This window comes from Lepeophtheirus salmonis, chromosome 5 (assembly GCF_016086655.4).
Source record: "Lepeophtheirus salmonis chromosome 5, UVic_Lsal_1.4, whole genome shotgun sequence".
Taxonomy (NCBI): Eukaryota; Metazoa; Arthropoda; class Copepoda; order Siphonostomatoida; family Caligidae; genus Lepeophtheirus; species Lepeophtheirus salmonis.
In genome coordinates this window covers 40,866,277-40,888,384 of record NC_052135.2, presented here as the reverse complement: position 1 = coordinate 40,888,384, position 22,108 = coordinate 40,866,277, and the positions used below count along the sequence as shown (strand labels likewise).

At 32.4% G+C, this 22,108-nt stretch overlaps 4 protein-coding genes across 5 annotated transcripts; 2 read left to right on the top strand and 2 right to left on the bottom strand.

Annotated features, from left to right (window-relative positions):
* Positions 1–607: 607 nt before the first annotated feature.
* On the bottom strand, positions 608–9,226 carry LOC121119055 (uncharacterized). The gene is made up of 4 exons (XM_040713670.2): positions 8,365–9,226; positions 7,810–8,302; positions 3,526–7,668; positions 608–1,281 (listed from the first exon to the last, which is right to left on the bottom strand). The coding sequence occupies exons 1-4, from the start codon at positions 8,614–8,616 to the stop codon at positions 1,052–1,054; spliced, it is 5,118 nt and encodes a 1,705-aa protein (XP_040569604.1). The 5' UTR covers positions 8,617–9,226; the 3' UTR covers positions 608–1,051.
* Positions 9,227–10,830: 1,604 nt separating this feature from the next.
* Art1 (arginine methyltransferase 1) lies at positions 10,831–13,134 on the top strand. Of its 2 annotated transcripts, none has more exons than XM_040713148.1 (5): positions 10,831–10,988; positions 11,058–11,264; positions 11,523–11,800; positions 11,869–12,175; positions 12,248–13,134. In XM_040713148.1, exons 1-5 carry the CDS (start codon positions 10,980–10,982, stop codon positions 12,515–12,517), a joined length of 1,071 nt encoding a protein of 356 aa, XP_040569082.1. In that variant the 5' UTR covers positions 10,831–10,979; the 3' UTR covers positions 12,518–13,134. The 2 variants fall into 2 exon arrangements, with proteins under 2 accessions (XP_040569082.1, XP_040569081.1); XM_040713147.1 differs by having other exon boundaries at positions 11,869–12,181.
* A 2,479-nt stretch (positions 13,135–15,613) lies between these two features.
* LOC121118566 (Golgi resident protein GCP60) lies at positions 15,614–18,977 on the bottom strand. Its single transcript, XM_040713146.2, has 6 exons — positions 18,843–18,977; positions 18,629–18,773; positions 17,696–17,812; positions 17,000–17,562; positions 16,652–16,939; positions 15,614–16,143 (listed from the first exon to the last, which is right to left on the bottom strand). The coding sequence occupies exons 1-6, from the start codon at positions 18,910–18,912 to the stop codon at positions 15,926–15,928; spliced, it is 1,401 nt and encodes a 466-aa protein (XP_040569080.1). The 5' UTR covers positions 18,913–18,977; the 3' UTR covers positions 15,614–15,925.
* A 389-nt stretch (positions 18,978–19,366) lies between these two features.
* NC2alpha (negative cofactor 2 alpha) lies at positions 19,367–21,869 on the top strand. Its single transcript, XM_040713149.2, has 4 exons — positions 19,367–19,508; positions 19,586–19,752; positions 20,036–20,194; positions 20,944–21,869. The coding sequence occupies exons 1-4, from the start codon at positions 19,467–19,469 to the stop codon at positions 21,257–21,259; spliced, it is 684 nt and encodes a 227-aa protein (XP_040569083.1). The 5' UTR covers positions 19,367–19,466; the 3' UTR covers positions 21,260–21,869.
* Positions 21,870–22,108: the final 239 nt, after the last annotated feature.

Genomic DNA, 22,108 nt, shown 5'->3' with positions numbered 1-22,108 from the left:
ATCTACTACCTACAAGCTACATATTATATGGAAATCTATATTATAATAAGTTATTCGCCCTTTCTTGACTCTTTTCAGTCATTAATATAATAATTATCATTATTGACTATTATTATTTAATTTTATAAATATTAAGAGAAAACAAATTTTATCAGCCTCTCTGTTTGTCTTTATCTTTATTTAAATATAAGTCAGGAGCCGAAATGCAGTTATCATTATTCCTTAATATTATGCATGAATCTATGTAGTACAATCAATAGTTGTACAATAGTCAAGTTACCTATTACCTTTGCCAACACTTCAAGTATATAATAATATACAACATTAATAAAGAAAGATAAAATACATTTTAATGCATTCTTAAGTTTTATAGTGGAGATTTATTAAAATAATTACAAATAAAATCACCTGTCCCACAATAATCTAATACGACAACAATCAAATTTTTCACTACATAATATTATATTCTTATTGTTCCACTCAGGAAAGAGAAAGAAATGTTAAAATACGAAATGGGAGAAATTAAATAATCAGTAAAAATACATTTTTACTTTTAAATACCTATGGCCTGGTTGATATGTATTATATATGTAAAAAAAATGCATCATGAGTATAAAACATATTTTCAAGAAAGAAAACTATATGTATTTATTCAATTAAAAGATTTAATTCGTAATCACATGTCATATAACAAAAGGAACCCTTTCCATCTAGAAAACGGTCAAAATAATTTAGGCTGTAGAGTTCATTTCTAAATAAATATATAATATATATATATAAATATAAATACATATGAATTGAATATGAAAATCATAACATTTTATCCCAGTATAGTATTTATACTAGAGAGAAAAAAGAATCCCACGTGACTTGGTCATTAAAATCTTTTGTTTTAAAAAAAATCAGTTCCCGTAGTAGAGTTATTATGATTAATATCAAAAGCTAAAAACTTTTTTTCTATTTTTTTTAAATATGTTTTTCTTTACAAATTTTTATCTTCAAGATCACAGAGGAATATGAAAGTAATAAATTCTAAGAAATTATTTTTGAACTAGGCGGTGACTTCAATATGAGCAGGGTTATTTTTAGACGATCCACTGTTGGAGCCGCTCGACGAAGAATTTATAGAATTTGATCCCCTTTCACGCTCTTTACGACGAATTTTTTTCCTTCTCCTTTCAATGAGAGCAAGATCCGACTTAATGTTCAAATATGTTTTCCGTAGTTCTTCAAGGTTTTGTTGAATAAGTGATATTCTTTCCGAAGAATCCATGGCTGGATCTATAAGTGAAAAAAATGTAGGATTATAATTAATATAGAAGGTAATAATAAATCTTTTCCTTACACTAAATTTTGAATTAATTTTTAAAAGTTTAAAAAAGAAACAAAAGCACAATGCAAAAAACAAATTGTTCTCTAAGACATTTCATCATTCTTATTATCATAATTATTAGCAGCTGCAGTTGCCACGACTTTCACAATCATACATAACCATAGAACATATGTCAACTGTGGCCACTTCTTTTGACTCACTAATGGCTAAAAGAGGAAACTCTATAGACAATTTAGTGTGATCAAATAGGCTTTTTAAGTGATAAGACTTCGCCGAAGAGTATTTTTTCCCATCTCGAAGCTTGACAATCAAACTCATACTTGTATCTAAAATATCATTTAGTCTAAAAACGATTCCTTCGTTAATTATACTGACGTGTGTTTTAATAAGAGGAATCAGAGTCTCTTTCCTCTCTATCTCAACTTCTCCACGCATGAGACTCACAACAACAATAGGTTTAAATTTGAAACGAGATTCAACTTTACCAACATACAAACACAACACACCAGAATTAGAAATGCATTTACACGCATCAAGGGTCAGAGGTATCCAACGAAAAAGCAACAATATTCTTCCTTCATAAATTTCGAGGTTATACCAAGAGCTAATTTTTTGCAAGAATTTAATATTCTCAATATTTTCAGAGACTTTTCCTAGAAATAAAGAACTTCCATAGTCATTAAATATTTTATCCTTTCGTTTTCCAGGATTGTGAAGAACATTAATGTCAATGGATCTTCCCTGATAATATTCTACTGGGAATTCAAATGTTTCATTGAAAACAGGATTGTTTGTCTTTGACATTGACTGAGTTTCATGACTACAACCTCCCAAATAAACTTGAACATAAGGAGAAGGATTATGATTATCAGCGCATAAAGTGTTTCCACTATCATTCATTTTCTTTCTAACTCGTTTACACTTGGAAAAGTCGAAACCAATTGAACGTAAGCATTCTGCCCTTTTTATTTGGACACATATTATTCCATCAGGTCGAGGAATATTCACCTCATTATCCGCAAAAGGATAAATTGGCAGGAATGATATTTTATCTGGAAGTGTAAAGTCTTCTAGATATGTATTCAATGATATAGATAACTTGTTAGGCCAAACAAAACGATACACTAGCCGATCTATCAATTGTTTCTTAATAAAACTATCCAGTCCAGGCAAGTTTATGACTGAAGCAGCATCTGAATAAGCCCAATCAAATTTTGGGATTTCTAATATAAAAAATTGAATGCCACCAATAAAAGGTAAATAAGGTTTAACTTCCTTTAAAACAATCCTAATCTTGATGTTACGAAGTTTTATGTTATACAATGTTATAGGAACTCTAAAGAAGTCCTCCGTATCAAATAAAACACAAATTCGAGCATTTCCGTCATAATCAATTTCAATGTCCAAGAATATATCAGAATTATTTTTAAAAACGTAAATTACTTTAAAGTTAGGAGTTTGGTCACCTAAACATTAGTAATAAGAAAATTGAATTTTCCAAAAAAAAAAAAAAAAAAAACAAAGACATATTTTTAAGAAAAATTGTGTTTTGATATTCTTTTTAGAAAATTCGATTTTTGGTTTGCCTAATTGAAAATCGTCAAATTTTAAATTGACGAGAGCGTTGTTGTCACCTTGACTCTGAATTTTAGGCCAAATTATTTTAGTTAGAGTAAAAGTTGTAAAAGCTGAATAATTTAACCAAAAAGTTCGAATCAATCCATTTAACCAATCAAACGTTGGGCGCTGACCTTTAACAAAAAAGTTGACCAAATCATCAGATGGAAGTTGAAACCCTTTATCGCCCAACGAAGAATGGTGTTTTGTTATCAGAACAGTTTTAGGGCCAGGAAATAACTTCTCTCTTTTTATCACCATGCATTTAAAAATATAAATTGGTAGTACAAAATACAGAAAAACAAACCATGTTACCAAGAATCGCCCTAAGTAAAAGGCAAAAAGATATGTCCAAAGATCAAATACCTTGCTAAGTATAAGAAAATATGGATCTGGAAGATTATTCAACCAATCTAAAATTGACTTTTCGAGACTTTTGAAATCAAGTTTGGTCATCCTATCACACACACTGTCTCACAGAATACTTTAATATATTAACATACAATCAACACATAATATTATTTTCGTGTAATGCTTTAACGGAATAATTTATAAAATAAAGTTTAATACTTTACCTAAGTCAACGTAAAAATTATATCTAGATGATTTGGGAGATCTTTGAGACAAGGCAACAAGAGCTTGATCATCTAAAGAACTAAGAGAATTGAGAGTAGAATCTTTGGGTTCCTCAGATTCATCTGTTTCGTCATCAAGATTACCCCGTATACCAACGCCTCTTCCAGAACTATGTCTTCCTCTAGTAGATCCACGATATCTAGATAAGGTTGATAATGCGCTAGTTGATGCATTAGCAACATCTCGAGGACGTCTTTTTCGCTTTTGTGCAGGACTTCTGGGTGCGTCATTTAATTTTTCAACGAGCCTTCTTTTTAATCCTGTATTACGGCGATTTGAAGAAAAAACTGCAGTAGGATTCGTAGGGGCATCACCAGACGAAGACCCTTCCACATCTAAGCAGCGTGAATCCTCAACCTCTAATTTAATTTTGCCACTCATACTATCTATATCGGAAGTTGAATCACCAGTAGGAGACTTTGGCGGGAGAGGCGGTGGTGGCTCAGAAGGAGGTTCATTAGTTAAGGAGGTAGGGAGGTTATTATTGTCTTTAACAATGGAGGCAGTTGGTTGGGCTATTGAAGGCAATTTTGTTGAAGTGGAAGAAACCAGTACTGTCTCTAATTCTTTTTTTTCAGTCTTTGATGAAATCTTTTTTGTTGCTATACTACTAAGCGACGGAGTAGGAGGCTTGGGCACATCAGGAACTGCTGGACCTAAACCAGATTCGGGCACTGTGGCAAAAGGCATCTCAAGTTTTTTCACTTCAACGACTTTATTAACTTTTTCGGATTTGGATGTACGGATTTCTTCCTCTTCTTCAGTAAAATTAGAATCCGAAATACCAGGATGAACTGGAGAACCGGGAATAGTCTCGGCACATACCAAATCAACATCATCTACATCATGATCTTTTTTTATCAGTTTCTTGATAGTTACATTTTTTGTACTATTAATAGGGATGTCAATTATGTCTTTCACAATATTGATTTGTTCTTTTGGCTTAATATCTTCCTCATCACTTTCAGATTCCGATTCTATTACTAATTCAGAACTATTAAATCTACGATTGGACTTCCGTTTTTTGACATTTACATTGCTTCCCGAACTTCCAACAACTGAAGTAGAAGTAGAAGTAGTAGTAGTAATAGTAGCAGCAGTAGTAGTAGAAGTCGAAGCCGAAATCAAAGTAGTGGTTGTAGAATTGGTATTGGGAACAACTACTGGTTTTTTGGATGGGGATGTCATAACTTCAATTTTTATTTCTTGGGAGCTGGATTCATCTTTAGTCCCTTCGACGGATGAAGAGGAAATAGAGCCTAATGAAGCAGTGCGAATAGCAGAAAGAAATGGAAATAGTTCTTTTTGCTTCTCAGTCAACTGAAGCACAGGTTTCCCTGGGTCATCAGTAGGCTTGTCAAGCGATTTTTTAATCTCAATTATCACAGACGGCTGTTCAATACTTTCTTTTAATTGATCACCATGAGGCTGTATCAAATTATCCTCATTACTAATCGATTTATTCGGGGAATCTTCCAAACTATCTTTTTTTGGAGTGACAATTTCGAGTTTCCCTTCCTCATCAGAATCGTCAACGTCATCTTCCTCTTCTTCGAGCTTGGATAAAGTTATTGCTGCCCTAACAGGTGCTGGCGTTGTTGTGTTATCTTCAACTACTTTAGGTTGATCCGCTGTAATTCCCTTTTCATTGTTTTTTTCTAACAAGGAATCATCCATCAAAATACTGACTTCTTTTTTGATAGATTCTTTGCTCGGTTTCACAGATAATAAATCATTTTCTAAATTTTTTTGGGGAATGAATGCAGCAGTTGTAGTTGTATTGGTAGTAGGAGGAGTTGATACTTTCCTTGGAGGAGTCTCAAATTTGACTTCTTCGAAAGGTTCTGGTTCTTTAAAGGCATAAGGATCCTCTTCATCAATATTCTTTGTAAATTTTGATTCCTTATCAACGGATTCATCTTCCTTTTTAATTGAAGACTTTTTATCAGAGTCTTTTATTTTTGTTGAGATACTACTCCGTACACTAGGACGTTGCTCTCGAATGGGAGTGACACGATTTAAGGATCTTTTTGAGGGAGATTCATCATTAACTATTGAACTTTGAGGTTCTTCAGCCTCCTCTTTTTTAGACACTGAGCATATTGTTGAAATTATGGATGAAGCAGTAGGCACTTGAGATTCTTTTGTCGACTTTCTACCTCTTTTGGCTTTAGTTGGACTTGAAGTAATATCAACAGTTTCTTCATTCAAATCTTTCTCCACTTCAACTTCTTCATTTTCACTTTCTTCTTTTCGTTTTCTCCCTCTGCCTCTTTTTTGAGATATTGGAGTAACATTTTTCTTAGTAGTGACACGAATAGGAGTCGAACCCTTCTTGCTACTACTTTTTTCAGAATCTTCTTCTTCAGCATCACTTATATCTGATTCCATTTTTTTTACACTACGAACGCCTCTTTTGTTCGACGATGCTGGAGACTGATCACCATAGCTTTTTGCAGGAGTACTAGCACGAGAAGTTGAATCTCTCTTAACTATTTTTCTTTCCTTTCTCCCGTCAACTTTACTTTTCTCTTTCTTAAATGATTTATCTATACTACCATCTGATGAATCTTCTTTTCCATCCTTTCTAGGCCGATCCTTAGTCCATGAAAGATTCTCAGCAATGCGAGACCGATTAATCCATTCATCATATCTTGCATTCCAACCTTGATAATGGACATAATATCTTGGCCATTTGGAGTTATTCTTTTCTTGTTCCTGGCATTTGATGACTTTGGCATCATATATAATTCCCCTAATATAGAAAACTTTGATTTTGTCTCCAACACGAACATCTACATCCGGACTCAGATATTGCGGTTCTTCTTCACCCACTGAATCGGAAGAACGACTTTTGATATCTGAGGTATCTTCCGAAGAGATAATTGGCGTAGATAAATTAACTGTGGTAGACAAGTTATTTGCAGATGATGAATTCACTGATGTAATTACAGGGGTAGTAGATATTGAACTAACAGTCTTTTTACTCTCTTTATGTTTTTTCCTTCCTTTCAAAATTTTTAGAGGCTCATCTCCGGATGATTCTATTAACTTACTAGTTGAAGATGATTTTGTTGGTTTCTTACCAATATCAATTTCGGATAGCTCTTTAGTTAATGATTTCTTTGCACTAGGCCCAGGAGTTATATCATCTTTCTGAGTCTTTATTTGTATAGTTCCTGAGACTGAACTTGAGTTTGAGTCTCTCCTGTTCCTAGTACCAACAAATTTGGCTTCATCTTTACTCTTTTTAATAAGTGAATCGCTTTTTGATGCACTAGTAGAAGTCTTTTTATCTTTTATTGACTTTTTGGACGTTGAGACGGGTAGTTTTACTTCCTCAACTTCTTCAGAGTCTTCTTTAGAGCTTTCTTCACTCGAAGGTTTCTTCGGCGCCGATACAACAACTTTTTCTACAACAGTATTTTCATTCGCAGTATTTACAATAAATTTTGTTGAGCTAATGGAGGGTGTTTCCTTTGAAGAATCACTCGCAGTATCTTCGTTATGAGATGAGTTTGAAGAGTCTTTACTAGAACTTAATTGCTGTTTAAGCATTTCTCGGCTCCTTCCTCGTATTTGAACTCTACCACTAGATCCATTACCTGAACCCTGTCTCTGCTTTGAGGTCGAACCACTTTTCATTGTACAGCCCAAAGTTTTGTATAGCTCTTCAAAACTCTGCAAGTACCTTTTATAATTCACACGTACTTGATTCACACACCAAGTTGTTTCAAACCCCAACTTATGAGCTATTTGTCTCCATTTGTTGTTATTAGTCACCCTTTGATGTCCACCATATTTGTATACAATTCGAAATAGTTTATACAGATCTAGATCTTTACCAACTATATTGGGAGTTCTGTTAATTGGAGCTCCGCGATCTTCCATATGTTTGTATAACTCAGCAACCAAATGATCTTTTTCTTCACGAGATTCTTCGTCTTCATCATCTTCAATTTCTTCAGACTCTGATGATTCTGTTGTACTCTCCTCGGCTCCTCCCATGTTGAAAAGATGTTCCTTATCCCAGTGAGGTGGTAGTTCTTTGGTCTCGATGTATGAAATAGCTTTTTCCATAGCTGGAAAAATAATGTAATAATATAAAAATAATGTAAAACTAATTGCAAAGAACCATCTTGATACAAGGATAAGGGATTTGGAAAATCGTTTACAAAAATAAAAGTCCTAATCTTTAGAAAATAATTTGAAAAATATAATACCCTCTTTGATGAGTGGATTGTCAGATTTCTTAGGAGAGTCTTTTTTGAACTGATTAGTATCTTTTTTCCTCACGGTATAGTATCGTCCATCTTTAAAGGATCGAATGAGGAATTCTTCTTTTGTATTTATTTTGACCGTATCAGATGCGGATGGAGCCACAATCAAGGCTGGAAACCAAGTTTCTTTGACTTTGGACTTTTTATTTTCCGTGTTTTCAGTCCAAACAACACGGCCGATGTTGGTCAAATAACATGAGGAGACGCCTTCTTCATTGTCAGAGGAGCTACTCTCTTCATTTTCACTTTCTTTGTGCCCTCTTTTTCTTCGGCGGGAGCCCGAGACGGGTGTACTAAAGTGCTCAGGATGAGTAAGTGGAAGGTTATCAAGGGACTCACTGGCGTTGTAATGCTTCCCGCTCTTCATACAAAGAGCGTTCCTCCTCAGGCTAGTGATGTCGCCATCGTCGAACACGACTGTGTATTGACTCTGGTCCTAAATGGCAAAAAAACAACAGGAGAGTTAGGCATTCATCTCTTTCTCATTTCAACTCCTACCTGAATCTTATTAACAGTGGCTTGAAGATATTCCTGCTTCTCCGGATGGCGCGCTTCCACGACGGACCCAACGCCGAGGTTTCCCTCGTATTTCATCAACTCATCACTTAGAGTGGCGCTGCCTAGACCCAGTCCGAAGGTGACTCGGCATTTCACTTGCTTCACAACACTTTTCACTTTGGCTTCACAAAAGGCTCCCTTGTATTTAGCCGATACCTGCGTCCCGATGCTCAAAGAGGCTGGAACTTCCATTTCTCATTCTCAACTTAAATTGCATACACTCTCATAACGTCTTGTAACGTCCAAGGATCTTGTAAATCACCATCATGCACCTCTATCCACATATATAAATCACAAATCTAGAGTCTCAACTATTCCATTGACATTTGCTAAATCTATGCTATTCAGACTTGAGTCTAGGTACTAGAACTTAGATGTAGAATGTAATTGTATCAATTATCAAGATCTCAAAAATAATACACACAATAATAATAAAAATAAAAGGAAGAAAGAAATGAGTTATAAACAGCAGGAGGAACAGCAGGAGGAACAGCTAAAGCAGCGATAGTCCAAGCTCCAGCTTCTTTTTATCATCTCGCTCCCTCGCTCCCTCCCTTCCTCTCGCCCTCCTTCTTTTCTTTTTTCAATCATTTTTCATTTCCCTCCAGCTTCTTCTCTTTTCTCTTTATCCTTTTGCTACTGCATCATTTCATGCTGTACTGTAGTTGTAGTAGAAGTGCAATCCCAACCCTCTTTTTTCATTCTTCGTGTCTTCAGTCTTTTTTCATTGGCTAAAGGTCACGTGATCTTCAAGCAATGAGGTCAATTTACAAGCATTGGATTCATTCAAATCATTCAAAATAGCGAGTTATTAATTTAAAAAATAAGGATCATCCTAGCAAAATGATAGTTTTTGGATTAAAACTGCTTTTTAGTACTCACGAAAGGTTGCGATATTAGAGATGAAGGCCAATTTCAAGGCTATTAATGATAAGAGGTTTTGGCATTCGACGGGATGATGCTGCTGCTAAACAACATTGCAGATGACGTCATTCTGTCAAATTCAAGATTTTCATTTACTATATAACTCAAATGTAAAGGATTTAATTCTAAAGACATATTTATTAAGGCATTATTTTTTAAAGGAAAAAAATGAATAGAAGAACTTATCCTATTTAATATAATCCTAGCTATATCCTAATTTACAAATAGCGAGAGGCTGACAAGTTCTTATAAGTTTATGATATATAAAATTATAATTGTTTTAATCCATATATCCAAAGAGAAACAGTCTAGAAAGTAAACCTGAAGTCATTGCTTACGTCTTAGAAAAATGAATCTAAATCATAAAATAATTTTTTATTAATCTCAAATAAAATTTGCAAAACTGCACATACCATTCGATTTCACCAAATTTATTCATGGTATAATTATATAAATACAAGCCGATTACAATAATACCTTGAGACACAATTGCCCTACATTGCCTCGATTCTGAGCCAAAATGTGAATGGGCAAAAGAGTTGTTGTTTTTATATGATCTAGTAGAGTTGGGGACTGGACGCGAGAGCTGCTTCAGAATACTAGTTTTTTGACATACTTCTAGGAATGAATTAAATTTGTATGTCACGGTATTACTGTATTCAAGAACAACTTGTATATCTCATAATGTTTTATTCAATTATATCACTAGCCATTTTAATTATGAGTTATTAAAATGAGTATTAACATTTATTCATTGATGTAATAATTTCATTTTAATCCATATTAAAATTACTACATTTAATATGGAGCTGTGACTTACATATTACTTATGAGTGATCCAACATTGAGCAATGGTACTTTAATAATATGTTCCATGCAATACAAATAATTAATAACCATTTGTTAATTGTCATAATTTAGTCTGTAATTACTCAGCTGAAATTATTCTTCCAAAAAACTTAATCTAATTTTTGTGTAGCAATATCATTTCTCTATTATAATTATGATTGATAGGGATTCAGATTATAAATTGATACATATAAAATACTGGAACCCCTAACTTTTATATAAAGAGATTTAATAATAATTTTATTATAATTATTAATATGTAGTAATAATGCAAATAAATACCTACCAATGCATCTTCAAAAGCAAACCAGGAGATGCTTTAAAAATACATAAAATTGAACTTGTACTATTACTAAAAACAGCTGATTTTAACTCCTCGCTCCAATCACAAAAATTTAAATTTCCACACGCGGCAATTATCAACAACAGGATACTCTATGGATGCGATATTATTTGAATTATGATAGAAATTTGATTATGATACGCTAAAGTAATAATTACATTATAAAAATGAGTAAAATAAATCCATAAAATATATGTAAAATATGCTTCTTAAAATCATAAAGACATTTTGTTAAAGATGAGGAAATAGAAAAATCAATTCTTTGCTTCAGTTGCCGGTATAAAGAACAACGTCCAATAAGAAAAGAGCATTTTTGAAAATGCGACCAATCCTGTTTATATTTATTGTGAAGCACATTTTTCCTTCCATTCTCAAAAGGAAGCTGATATTTTACATGGTTCATAGTTATTTCTTTATTTCTTAAGTATAATCCAAAGACATGTCTGTGGTGAGTGTTTCAATGCGTTTATTAATTAATAAAGGGCAATACTAACTCATTAAATTGGACTTTTACTAGGTAACGACGGAAGAAAGGATGGAGCACTCTGATGTCTGTCCCAAAACAGAGAAGAAAATCGAGGAGTTAAGTTCCGAGGAAATGACTTCGAAGGATTACTACTTTGATTCTTATGCGCATTTTGGGATTCACGAAGAAATGTTGAAAGACGAAGTTCGAACCCTGACATACAGGAGCTCAATGTGGCACAACAAACACTTATTCAAAGTAATTATTTCAACTCGATTTTATGTTATAATTGGTGAAATAGAAAATGGTTCTTAGTCCATGAATTCCCATTATTTTGCGCGCTTAAAAGTTCGAACCTTTGTGTTGTAGAAGTGAATTATATCGAATTGGCCTCACAATTCTATTTGAGTCAGCACGTGGAGTGGAATATTTCAATATTATAGGGAGAATTTTTACGCTGAGATATTTTTTTGTTGGAAATTTCGTGTTATTAATTTTTTTATTGTTTAATATTAGGATAAGATTGTATTAGATGTGGGTTGTGGCACAGGGATCCTATCAATGTTTGCAGCAAAAGCTGGAGCCAAACATGTATATGGTGTAGATATGTCAGGAATTGTTGAACATGCCAAAGAAATTGTATCTGCTAACAAATTATCCGAGAAAATTACGGTTATTAGAGGTAAAGTTGAGGAAATAACACTTCCTGTGGACAAGGTTGATATCATCATTAGCGAATGGATGGGTTACTGTTTGTTCTACGAGTCTATGTTGGATACTGTTTTGTACGCTAGGTAATTTCATTTCATCTATTTAACTTTGGTGAATATTTTAACTCCTTTTGCATTATATGAAAATATAGGGACAAATGGTTGGATAAGTCAACAGGCCTGATGTTCCCTGACAGAGCTACTCTTTATGTGACTGCTATTGAAGATCGCCAGTATAAGGACGAAAAAATTAACTGGTGGGATGATGTCTATGGCTTTGACATGTCTTGTATAAGACAAGTTGCTATTCAAGAGCCTTTAGTTGATGTCGTTGATCGAAATCAAGTCGTTACGAATTCCTGTTTAATCAAAGAAATAGATATTCAAACTTGCACGAAGGAAGACATTCCTTTCAAGAGCCCATTTAATCTCCAAGTGAAGAGGAATGATTATATCCAGGTTGGGGTTGGTTTATTACTTATACATACTTTATTTTTTTGTATCTATATTCATAATTGAATTTAATTGTAGGCCCTGGTCACATTTTTTAATATTGAGTTTACTAAGTGTCACAAACGGACAGGATTTTCAACTGCTCCAGAAGCTCCTTACACGCATTGGAAGCAAACTGTTTTCTACCTTCAAGATTACATTACCTGTAAAAAAGGGGAAGAACTCTTCGGCGAATTCAGTATGCGTCCAAATGACAGAAACAAACGGGATATGGATTTTGAAGTCAATGTTGATTTCAAAGGTGAACTTTGCCAGGTTAAAGAAGCCAATACTTACAGGATGAGATAACACTCTAGCTCACCCTTTTCGTCGCATTCTCTGTTTTCTTATGTTTTTGTTTTCCTACCATATCTATATAAATATCTTATGAGAGGTTTACTCATAAATTTCCCTGAATTAACTTAAATTATTTTACTGTATAAATCGCCTTAAGATGTTCAATCTCTGTACATCTTGATTATGTGATAGAACAAAGAAATATTTAACAATCTGAGTCAATATTGGGAAAACAATAAACGTATGTCTCGAGTCTCAAGATCTTATACTATGTCCTATTCTTATTCAATAAGTTTACATACATGCGGATATTGAATCCTTTTTGAACCTGATTGCTTTAACCTTGGTTCTGAGCTGCTTCACACCTCTGAATAAGTGCAATCAAGTTATCCTATGATGAGCGACTTACCAGTATTAGCGTAAATAACTTTTTTTTTTTTTTTCAAATGGTAATAATTTTGAGAGGTTATCTTTTACTTGCTTTTGATTTGATTATTTCTCCGAGTTCGTGAACATGTAATTCTCATTCTTTTCTTTTTCTGAAGATTTGAAATTTATAGCTATTCTCTATTTATATATTTGTAAACAAATTGAAGCGACAATGAGATAAATATACTTTATATATGGAATATGTGTTGTTACTATTCTTTGATTTATTTATTGAACATTATAAGTAGGGAATGTTAAGGAAAGTTAATGAAATAATAATTGATTGGGAAACTTTTTGACTTGTAAGTTCAGAGAATAACTACTTTTTAGTTGTCCTAGAGGTGTTGCGGGTTGTTGAGTAACAACACCTCGTAATTGGATCGTAGATATTATGCATGGGCTGTAATCCAGCCTCAAAAGAAAATGCTCTTGGCCATTAGTAGCTAAACAATGTTGTTTCTCGTCTAACCATTGGTAGTCTACGTCAGAGCTGTAAATTTGGCAACCTGCGAATGTATAATATCTATTGTTTAAGTATTATATCATATTATACCAGGTCTCAGGTGAAAGAAAGGAAGACCAGTGGTGATAACTGTTTTAGAGAGGCTTCCTGTCGAAATAGTCCTCCAATTGGAATGTAAATCTCCTAGAGGCTATAAAAAAACTAGTGACTCAATTGTAAGATCATTAATTTTTGTACCGAAAATTAATAATTATTGAATGTATTGGCCATCAACTTCACAAAGCATTACTACTAGAATTATGTAAATAATAATTTATTAATACTGGTCAACAATAATTACTTTTATTACAAATAAATTCCATTACCTTATTTTATATTAGCTTAAGTAGAAAATACAATAAGGGTGAAAAGTGCTGAAGTATTTTTTTAACTCAATAATGATTACTTCCCAAACTTTTTAAATTTAGTTAGTCTGTTCTTTATACATTAGATAATCACTTATTATAATTCCCAAATAATAAAATAATTCCATAACTAATAACGTTTTTATTCTTCAAACGAATTAATTAATGATTTAGTACATTGTCTTATCTTTAGAAATGAATTGCAAAATTAATGAAGACTTGTGGTCAATATACAAATACTCGTTTAAATGAACCAACCTGAATAGTAATACTGAGTAGGACCGTTGAGAAAAATTTATTTAAGGCGGAAAAATGGGATGTTAGACGGAAAATTTTGATAATTTATGTAGTGACTCGAAAAAAAAGTCATTTCATATTTGAATAATAAAAATTAAGCTAGTCTTTTAAATAAAATGATTGTTTAATATTTTAGTCGAAAAAAAGGTGATAACATAATCCAGCGTATTATCCGAAATTAATATTGTTCAATATTATAGATAATTTATATTTAACTAAAAAAAATCTTAACACTATAGAGACCTTATATTATAAATTATAACGATCAACTTGAAATGAGATCAGAAGAAAACTAAGGACACGATTAAAATAGTGAAGGATTTTGACTTGTTAGCAAATACTTAAGACTCGACTAGGTCTTGCAGTAATGTAGTGTAAATAATTTGACATCCCTCTATTTTGATCATAATTCCCTTTAAGATGCACCGATTCATGAGAAAATTTGTACCTGATACATAGCTAGTATACCATTTTTGTAAAAATATGTTTTTTAGGGTGGAAGTAATATAAGACAGGTGTAATTATTACTTATTATTACATTCTGCGAATATAGCTTATAAGCAAATTAGTTATATATTTTGAATCGATTCAATTAACGTTTTTTAGGGTTTCAGGAGAAATGTAATTCCAAGATTACTTAATGCAATATTTTAAGCTTTCGTCGTCATCCAATTGCCTCCTTTAGAGAAGCTAGTCATGATAAATAGAGGTCAAGAGCCTTGCTAAATTGTATAAATTTACTTTTCGCTCTTAAAAGAGTTCGTAAAATTATCAAGATATCTATTTATTCCTTGAATCTAGAAAGAAAACTGCCCCCCCCCCCCTATAACTTCTCTTCCCAAGATGATAAAACTCGACCGGGGAATAAAGTGACACAGACTAAAAATTATGGGGATTTTCTGACAATAATGTTTTATTTATATACACTTGACTGCTTTACCATGTTTAATCGTCTGGATACTAATAATAATTTTTTGTTCAGACGAACCATGTAACGATTGATACTTCAAAATTAACCAAAGAGTGGTTGCAACGCGAAAATAATAATTTATTGAGTTGGAATTCTAAGTTTTCAGACTGGAATTTCTCCTAAAATCACGAAAAATTAATGGAATCGATATTAAAGAGGTCTACAAGGTTCATAACTGTGAGAGAATCAATGTCATTATTGAATTTTGGGATATAGCTCATAAATAAATCATCCCTGTCTTACATTTATTTCCACTCTCAAAAAGATAATCTTGCAAAAAATGTACATTGATTCAAAATGACTTAAAAAAGAGTATGCATTACGGTATAAAACTAATTTCCGTCAAACATACAAATTTTTAGAGGAATCGGTTTTATGTTAAAAGGAATTAAGATCAAATTTGAGTGTGTTTTACGACTAAGATAACTTTATAAGGACTTTTCTCCACCTTTGGTAATGATCGCGAAATTGCAAGTCTGTTCCTGACGGAGAGAAATCTCCCATCAACCAAACCCTGTTATTTTATTAATTTAAGTAAATAATAATAACTCACTTATATATGTATTAAAAAATTTAGTGATAAAAATAACAGATTTAAACTCTAAATATATATATATATATATATATACATTACATGTAAATACAATAAAGGACAAATGCATTCTTAAAATCAATAAATAATTGACTTGTGCTACAAAAAACAGTATGGACCGAATTGAGAAATTAAAATAATAAATGTATCTTTGGTATATTAATGCCTTAAACGAGAAGTCGAGCCTTATAAACTCAAAGAATATTATTGTACTAATTTCTATATAGTAAGAAATATGCATAGAGTTCTCAAAGCTTCAGTTTCTTCATTGTGTGTAATATACTCGGTAATACAATGTTTTAGATCTCCATAATGAAAATGTATTATCAAACTTTAAGAGGTAAACTCCCTGTCCAGGATATGTATGCGATCCTGCGTAAACTTCTTCATGACAGTCTCGACGATAAATTGGAACAATTATAGACATTTGCGGTCTCTTATCCAGTAAAGCGGCAGCGGAAGCCCTCTCAGGGTCACATTCATCTGGAATAGTAATGATAATGTTTCAATTAATAATGACAAATACATTTGAGTATGAAATCAACTTCGTGGTTCTTAATTAGTTGATTTTAATGTAAAATATTGATCGGTATGTTATCAATTTTACATGGGTTTTGTATTACTTATCCTTTTCTCAAATAATAATTATTGCCCAACAATATAATGGTTCGATGAATTTAGCATTAAAAAAAATCACACATTTTATATAAATTCTAAAATTTTAAAAAATTATCAATCTGAAAAAATACTATAAGACAGAACAATTATAGTGTCTCCACTTTGGGAAAAATAGAGTATAAGAAAGGGAACATGTTAGATATTTAAGTAAAAGAGTGTATATTATGTAGATATATTGATTCGTCAATAGCTGCATTTGATAACAAATGAATAATATATAAAAACAATTGAAGTAATTAAAATTGATGCTTTAAGCATCAAAAGATTTACTTTTAAAAACACAATCTTTAATATAACTAAATTTGTATCTTACTGAAGGATTCATCATCGTTTAAATCTTCATCTTCAGAGTCAGAAACATGAACGGTAACATGTTGTTCATCTTCAGATTTGGACCATTCGAAAAAAAGACCAAAAGCTATATCATAGCTATCTGTAGCAAATTCCCAAAATAACGCAGAGCCTCCATCATCTCGCGTGGGAACCCGTACAGTTGCTGTCTCTCCTTGTCCAACTTTAATAATTGAATCACCACCGCTCATTCGAATGGAATCTTTGAACAAATCGATATCTTTTTTTGTCCACATATTGGCTGGAAGAACTAAAAAAAAAAAATTATAATAGTTTGTAACTGTGACTTAAAAACAAGCATTTGTCTTACATTCTTCACAACTACAAAATCCACATTCATCTGAGCACACATGATCTTCATCATCCTCTTCGTCTTCGTCAAAGTTGTCGCTGTCATCCCGATCATCAATAGCCCCTTCTTCTTGAAAATATACTTCACTTTCAACTTGAACGCCAACCTCCTCCCCCTTTCCATCCGCAGGAGTTATATTTAAATTGGAGACCATATCACAAAGCTTATTTGGAGTTACATTTATTTGTTCTGCTATAGTAGTTGTTGTTTGACTAGAGTTTTCCATTTGATTGTGGTTCTGATACACTTGTTGCATATATTGATAATAATATTGAACTTGAAGTCTTTTAATAAGGATGGCTTGTTGATCAGGATTATTTGGATATTGTTGCTCTGCAAAGGCCTTGAATTGAGAAAAAGTTTGTTTGTTTAGCGCGTCTTGTATTTGCCTCCTCTGATCCTCTTGAAGTTGCCTTTCCCTACACTGTTGCGCTTCTTCATGAGCTTTCTTCTCTGCCTCCTCTGCTTTCAATTCTTCCTTCTCCTCATTCTCATTAGTAGTAGAAGTTTCATTTTTCTGTCTAATTTTAAACGAATAAAAATTGATTATTAATGTCTAAGACTATTTCATTTCATTTTCTTAAAATAAATTATATAATACACATATTGAATCACAAATAACATTGATAGGTACATAAAAAAAATATAACTTACTTATCTATTAGTTCGGAAATGAGGGTTTTAAACTCTGGAAATAGCTCTAAAATTGAATCAGAAAATTTTTTCATTGCCTCTTCCTTTTTCATTCCGCTTAACTTTTTCCAAGCATTCCTGAAATCAAAAGAAATAAACTAAAGTTATATTTTATGTTCATATCTGCATCATGATAAACACATAGTATACATATACTCTCCCCCCTAAAACCACGACTTAAGCACATACCAAAAATGTTATTAAGGCACTTCCATCACTGATAATAGTATATGAATATAAAAGTAATTAAAATCATGGCTGAATTGAGGGTTTATTTCTTGATATTTCTTAGTTATGTAAAATTATTGGAACCTTTGGTATATAACTTAATTTTTTTCTCAACAATAAATACAGTCGACTATAATGGTTATTCTAATCGATATCACCAGTTGTTATCTTTGTTCGTTAAGTCAGACAAAACATTAAAAAAAAATTATTCGTCACCCGTGTTTGTCTTTTATCGTCATTGAAAAAAAAAATTCGTTGGCGAATTCGTTTTATTCCTTCATGGATAACGAAATTAACACTGCAAATTACAATGTCTTCCACTATTTTTTTGAGTATCTTTTACCCACAATCCAGAATAACTCTTTAAATCTAGTAGCACTCTAATATCACGATACAAATGATGTAAACTATAGTGAATTGAGATGCTAATAGCTTTTTATATTAATCTATTATGAAGGAAAAGTAGTTTACTATAACATTTTGGTCTGAGTTTTCTTGAAGCTGATAATTATGAGGGTGCTAAAAATGAGGAATACGGGACTTTCACTGTCAGTGATACGTATGTATATATATGATATCGAGTTTTGTAAATTGATAATGAATGGTTAATGTTAATAGAATAAATCCAGCTTTTGAGTGGATATCCTATGAATGAATGACTGAGACCTTCTATCTTTTCCGATAACATCCAAGGTCCCTAGAGGAGATACTTTTTCAGGACTGAATGACCCATGCACAACTTGTTGTGTGTATGCTACAAGACGAACTTGATCCTCGTAGCTGCATTCCAAACGTCGACGTCCCTCATCAGCTACAACAAGGAAATAATGTTATTTATAGTACAAATATCAAATAGCATGAGAAGTGAGGATGAGTGAACCTTTAAAGAAGCGGAGTGCTTCCCTGTAGATTGCGCACAGTGAAGGGTCCTCCACACATGACATTGACATTCCCTCAATCTTCTCACTATCTAAGAATAATAACAGGAATACAAATCCAGTTAGTAACCAAGTTTGGAGCAAGTTGAGCTGAAACAACGTAGAAGGAGGAGTTGGAGGACTACTGAGAAAGCAGAGTTGATGATTAAGAAGAACTGAGTAAGTTTGCTCTGCTAAGTGCTAACTGCTGCCTATACGCTGGGAGTGGGACTGGTCGCACTAGGGACTGTAGGGGGGGGGCGGGGTGAGTCTAAGGAGCTTAACTCAAAAGCTAAGAGGAGGACTTTTAATTAAATAATTCACTATTATTTATAATAAATTAGGGGAAAAGAGTTCGAACCACTCTTAAAAAACACCGTTTCATCCCTTCTACTAAAAATAAAGTAAATAAAATGATTGAATAAGCTGATGTTAAAAGAAGGAAGAAAAGTTCGGAACAGATGAGGCTTTCTGATATCTACTCTAACTCTAATAAATCGTTAATAATCTCCGATCCAATAATACTTGAGTTGATCACCTAATCCATCTTGATAAAGACACTATTATTACATTCTGGGGTTTAAATCATGCCGAGTAAGAAAAAGCGCTATAATTCTCGGTTTCCTCCGGTAAGTTAGCATTTTCACAAAACACGAAGATTTTTCATGAATGATAGTAATGATGAATGTACTGTTTTGATTTTTAGGCTCGAATCAAGAAGATAATGCAAAGTGACGAGGACGTTGGAAAAGTGGCGGCTGCTGTTCCCGTCATTATATCTCGCGCACTTGAATTGTTTGTGGAAACTCTTCTGAAAAAAGTGAATGATGTCGCTCAGGACCGTGGAGCGCGTACTCTTACACCTAGTCACATGTAATTAAAGACCTCTTTGCTAATTACTGCTCTCTAGTACCTTGCACTCAATGGTCTTTGATCTATCACTCCTTAGCATTCAAATAATCCATTTCTTATTATTGTTATTCAAGGAAATTTATTATTTTGTGTTTTATAAGACAATAAGGTATTAATTAATTATCTATTAATTCAATCCTTAATAACCCATTACTGCAATGAGCAAGAGTGATTAAATTCTACAATATTAATTACACGAGTTTTCAATGAGTCTCGCATATTAAAACCATGAATTTATTTTCAGAAAAAGGTGTATACATTCTGAGACTCGATTTCATTTCTTAAAAGAATTGGTTTCTTCTGTTCCTGAACTCACTGGAGATAGAGATGATTCTCTTGCCGTTATACCTCCTCCTTCGTCTACTCAGATTGACAATAGAATGCCTCTTCGAAGAAAGCAAAGGTAAGTCATAATTTGTACATAACAGAACATAGCATTAGTAATTTCTTTACAAGTTGTAACTTGTATAAGGAGATTGTACGCGCAACACTTTATCATATTCTCATAACGCCTTATTTAACTATATATAACTCCTTTTAATCATTAACTGCTAAATGATTCTATTATTTCATTTTCATCCATTAAAATTTCTTATTTATAATGTATTTACAAGTAATAATTGTGTGGGCATTTGAATTTTACGATGTGCCACGGAATGGAATTATCAATTAGTAATTTGTATTTTTTAAAAGTCAAACAAAAACTACTGTATAATCCTCACTACAATCACTCTGAATTCTTCATTTGAAATCTCATTTTTGTAACTTGTACAATTTGTACACGACATATACACGGATCATATAATATTTTATCTGCTATTCGCCGTATTTTTTTTGTATGCATGTGTATTAAAAATCAATATTATACTTAGTCACGACGGAATTTTGCAAGTACAGTAGAACCCGGTTAAGTCGTACACGTTTAACGTAGTTCATTAATCGTTTATAGTAGACATTTATGCAAGTCCCGAATTAGTTATGATAGGTTATATAATTAATTCGATTAGGATAATTTATTTTATAGAAGACAGTTTTTGTCAATCCATTGAGATCTACCTTTAGAAGGTTCGACTGTAAATCTTAAAAAGGAGTCAGAGTAATATGCCAATTTTATGATACTGATTAAATGATAGTTATCGTTCTCTCTTGCAGAGGAGGAAAAAGGTCAAGGTCATCAAATAAATGTGATGAAGAAGAAGAAGAGGGGACAGACTCTGGTGAAGAACTTGATGGAGAAGAGGAGGAGGAGGACTCGTTACCTGAAGCTCCTTCTACATCAACCTCATCCAATATTCCTTTTACTATAGTTATACCAAAAGTTGTTGCCGAAGAAAATGGTGCAAGTATTCATCTAAATCAACAGACTTTTTTAGAGTCAGACTCCTCAGTTTCTAATTCAACATCGTCCACATCAATAAATCATAACAATGGAAATGCTCTTATATCTCCGATTTCAAATGAAGATTAAAGTTTTAGAAGATCCCATTCTTTTTTTTCTGCTTATATGTACAACAGTCTCAATAGACTCCGGTGGTTCGTTTTTAGAAAAAGAAGAAGAAAAAAAACACACACTTTTGAGACTGTTTAAAATTATCTCTTTTTCTATATTTTTATTATTTGAATGTGAGATCAAATTTAGATAATAGATTTGTTGGCTCAGTTGGTATTGAGACTTTTTTGTCAGTATTGTCTTTTGAATATACATAATGATTTATTTCCAAACAATTCTTTTTAGTTAATCAATAATATTAATATTTTTAAAATCTAAAGTGCATTGTATAATATATATATATATATATGTTCGAATATAGTAGAAAAGTTTTCTCCGTTTCGGTAGTCCTATTTTGTGATTAGTAGTATTTTTACTAAAAAAATTATAATATTTACCAAAAATCTATGTATAGATGTTTCGTTTCTCGGATTGAAGATAATATCCTTTCCATTAATTAAAAGCCAATTTCCATGCATAAAATATAGTAAAATTATCTTGTAAAACTTGTTTCCATTGTGTCATAATAAATTTTCTCATAATTAGTATCTTTAGAGAAAGATACTAATTGTATGGGTTAATGATTTTATTCATTTGACGTTTTTAATTTCATACTCTACAAAAATGTAAGTTTAATGTTGTACTTAATGCATTTCTGTATATGCTCTAAACAAATGAATTTAGAGTTGGTAATCTTGTAAAAATATATAACTATTTACTCAAATTGAAATCAAAAATTGTTAAATCCTTGTTCCACGAATATGATTCTAACATTGGAGTTACTGGTTACTACATTAACATATTCTGTCAAAATTTGCTAAGTTCATA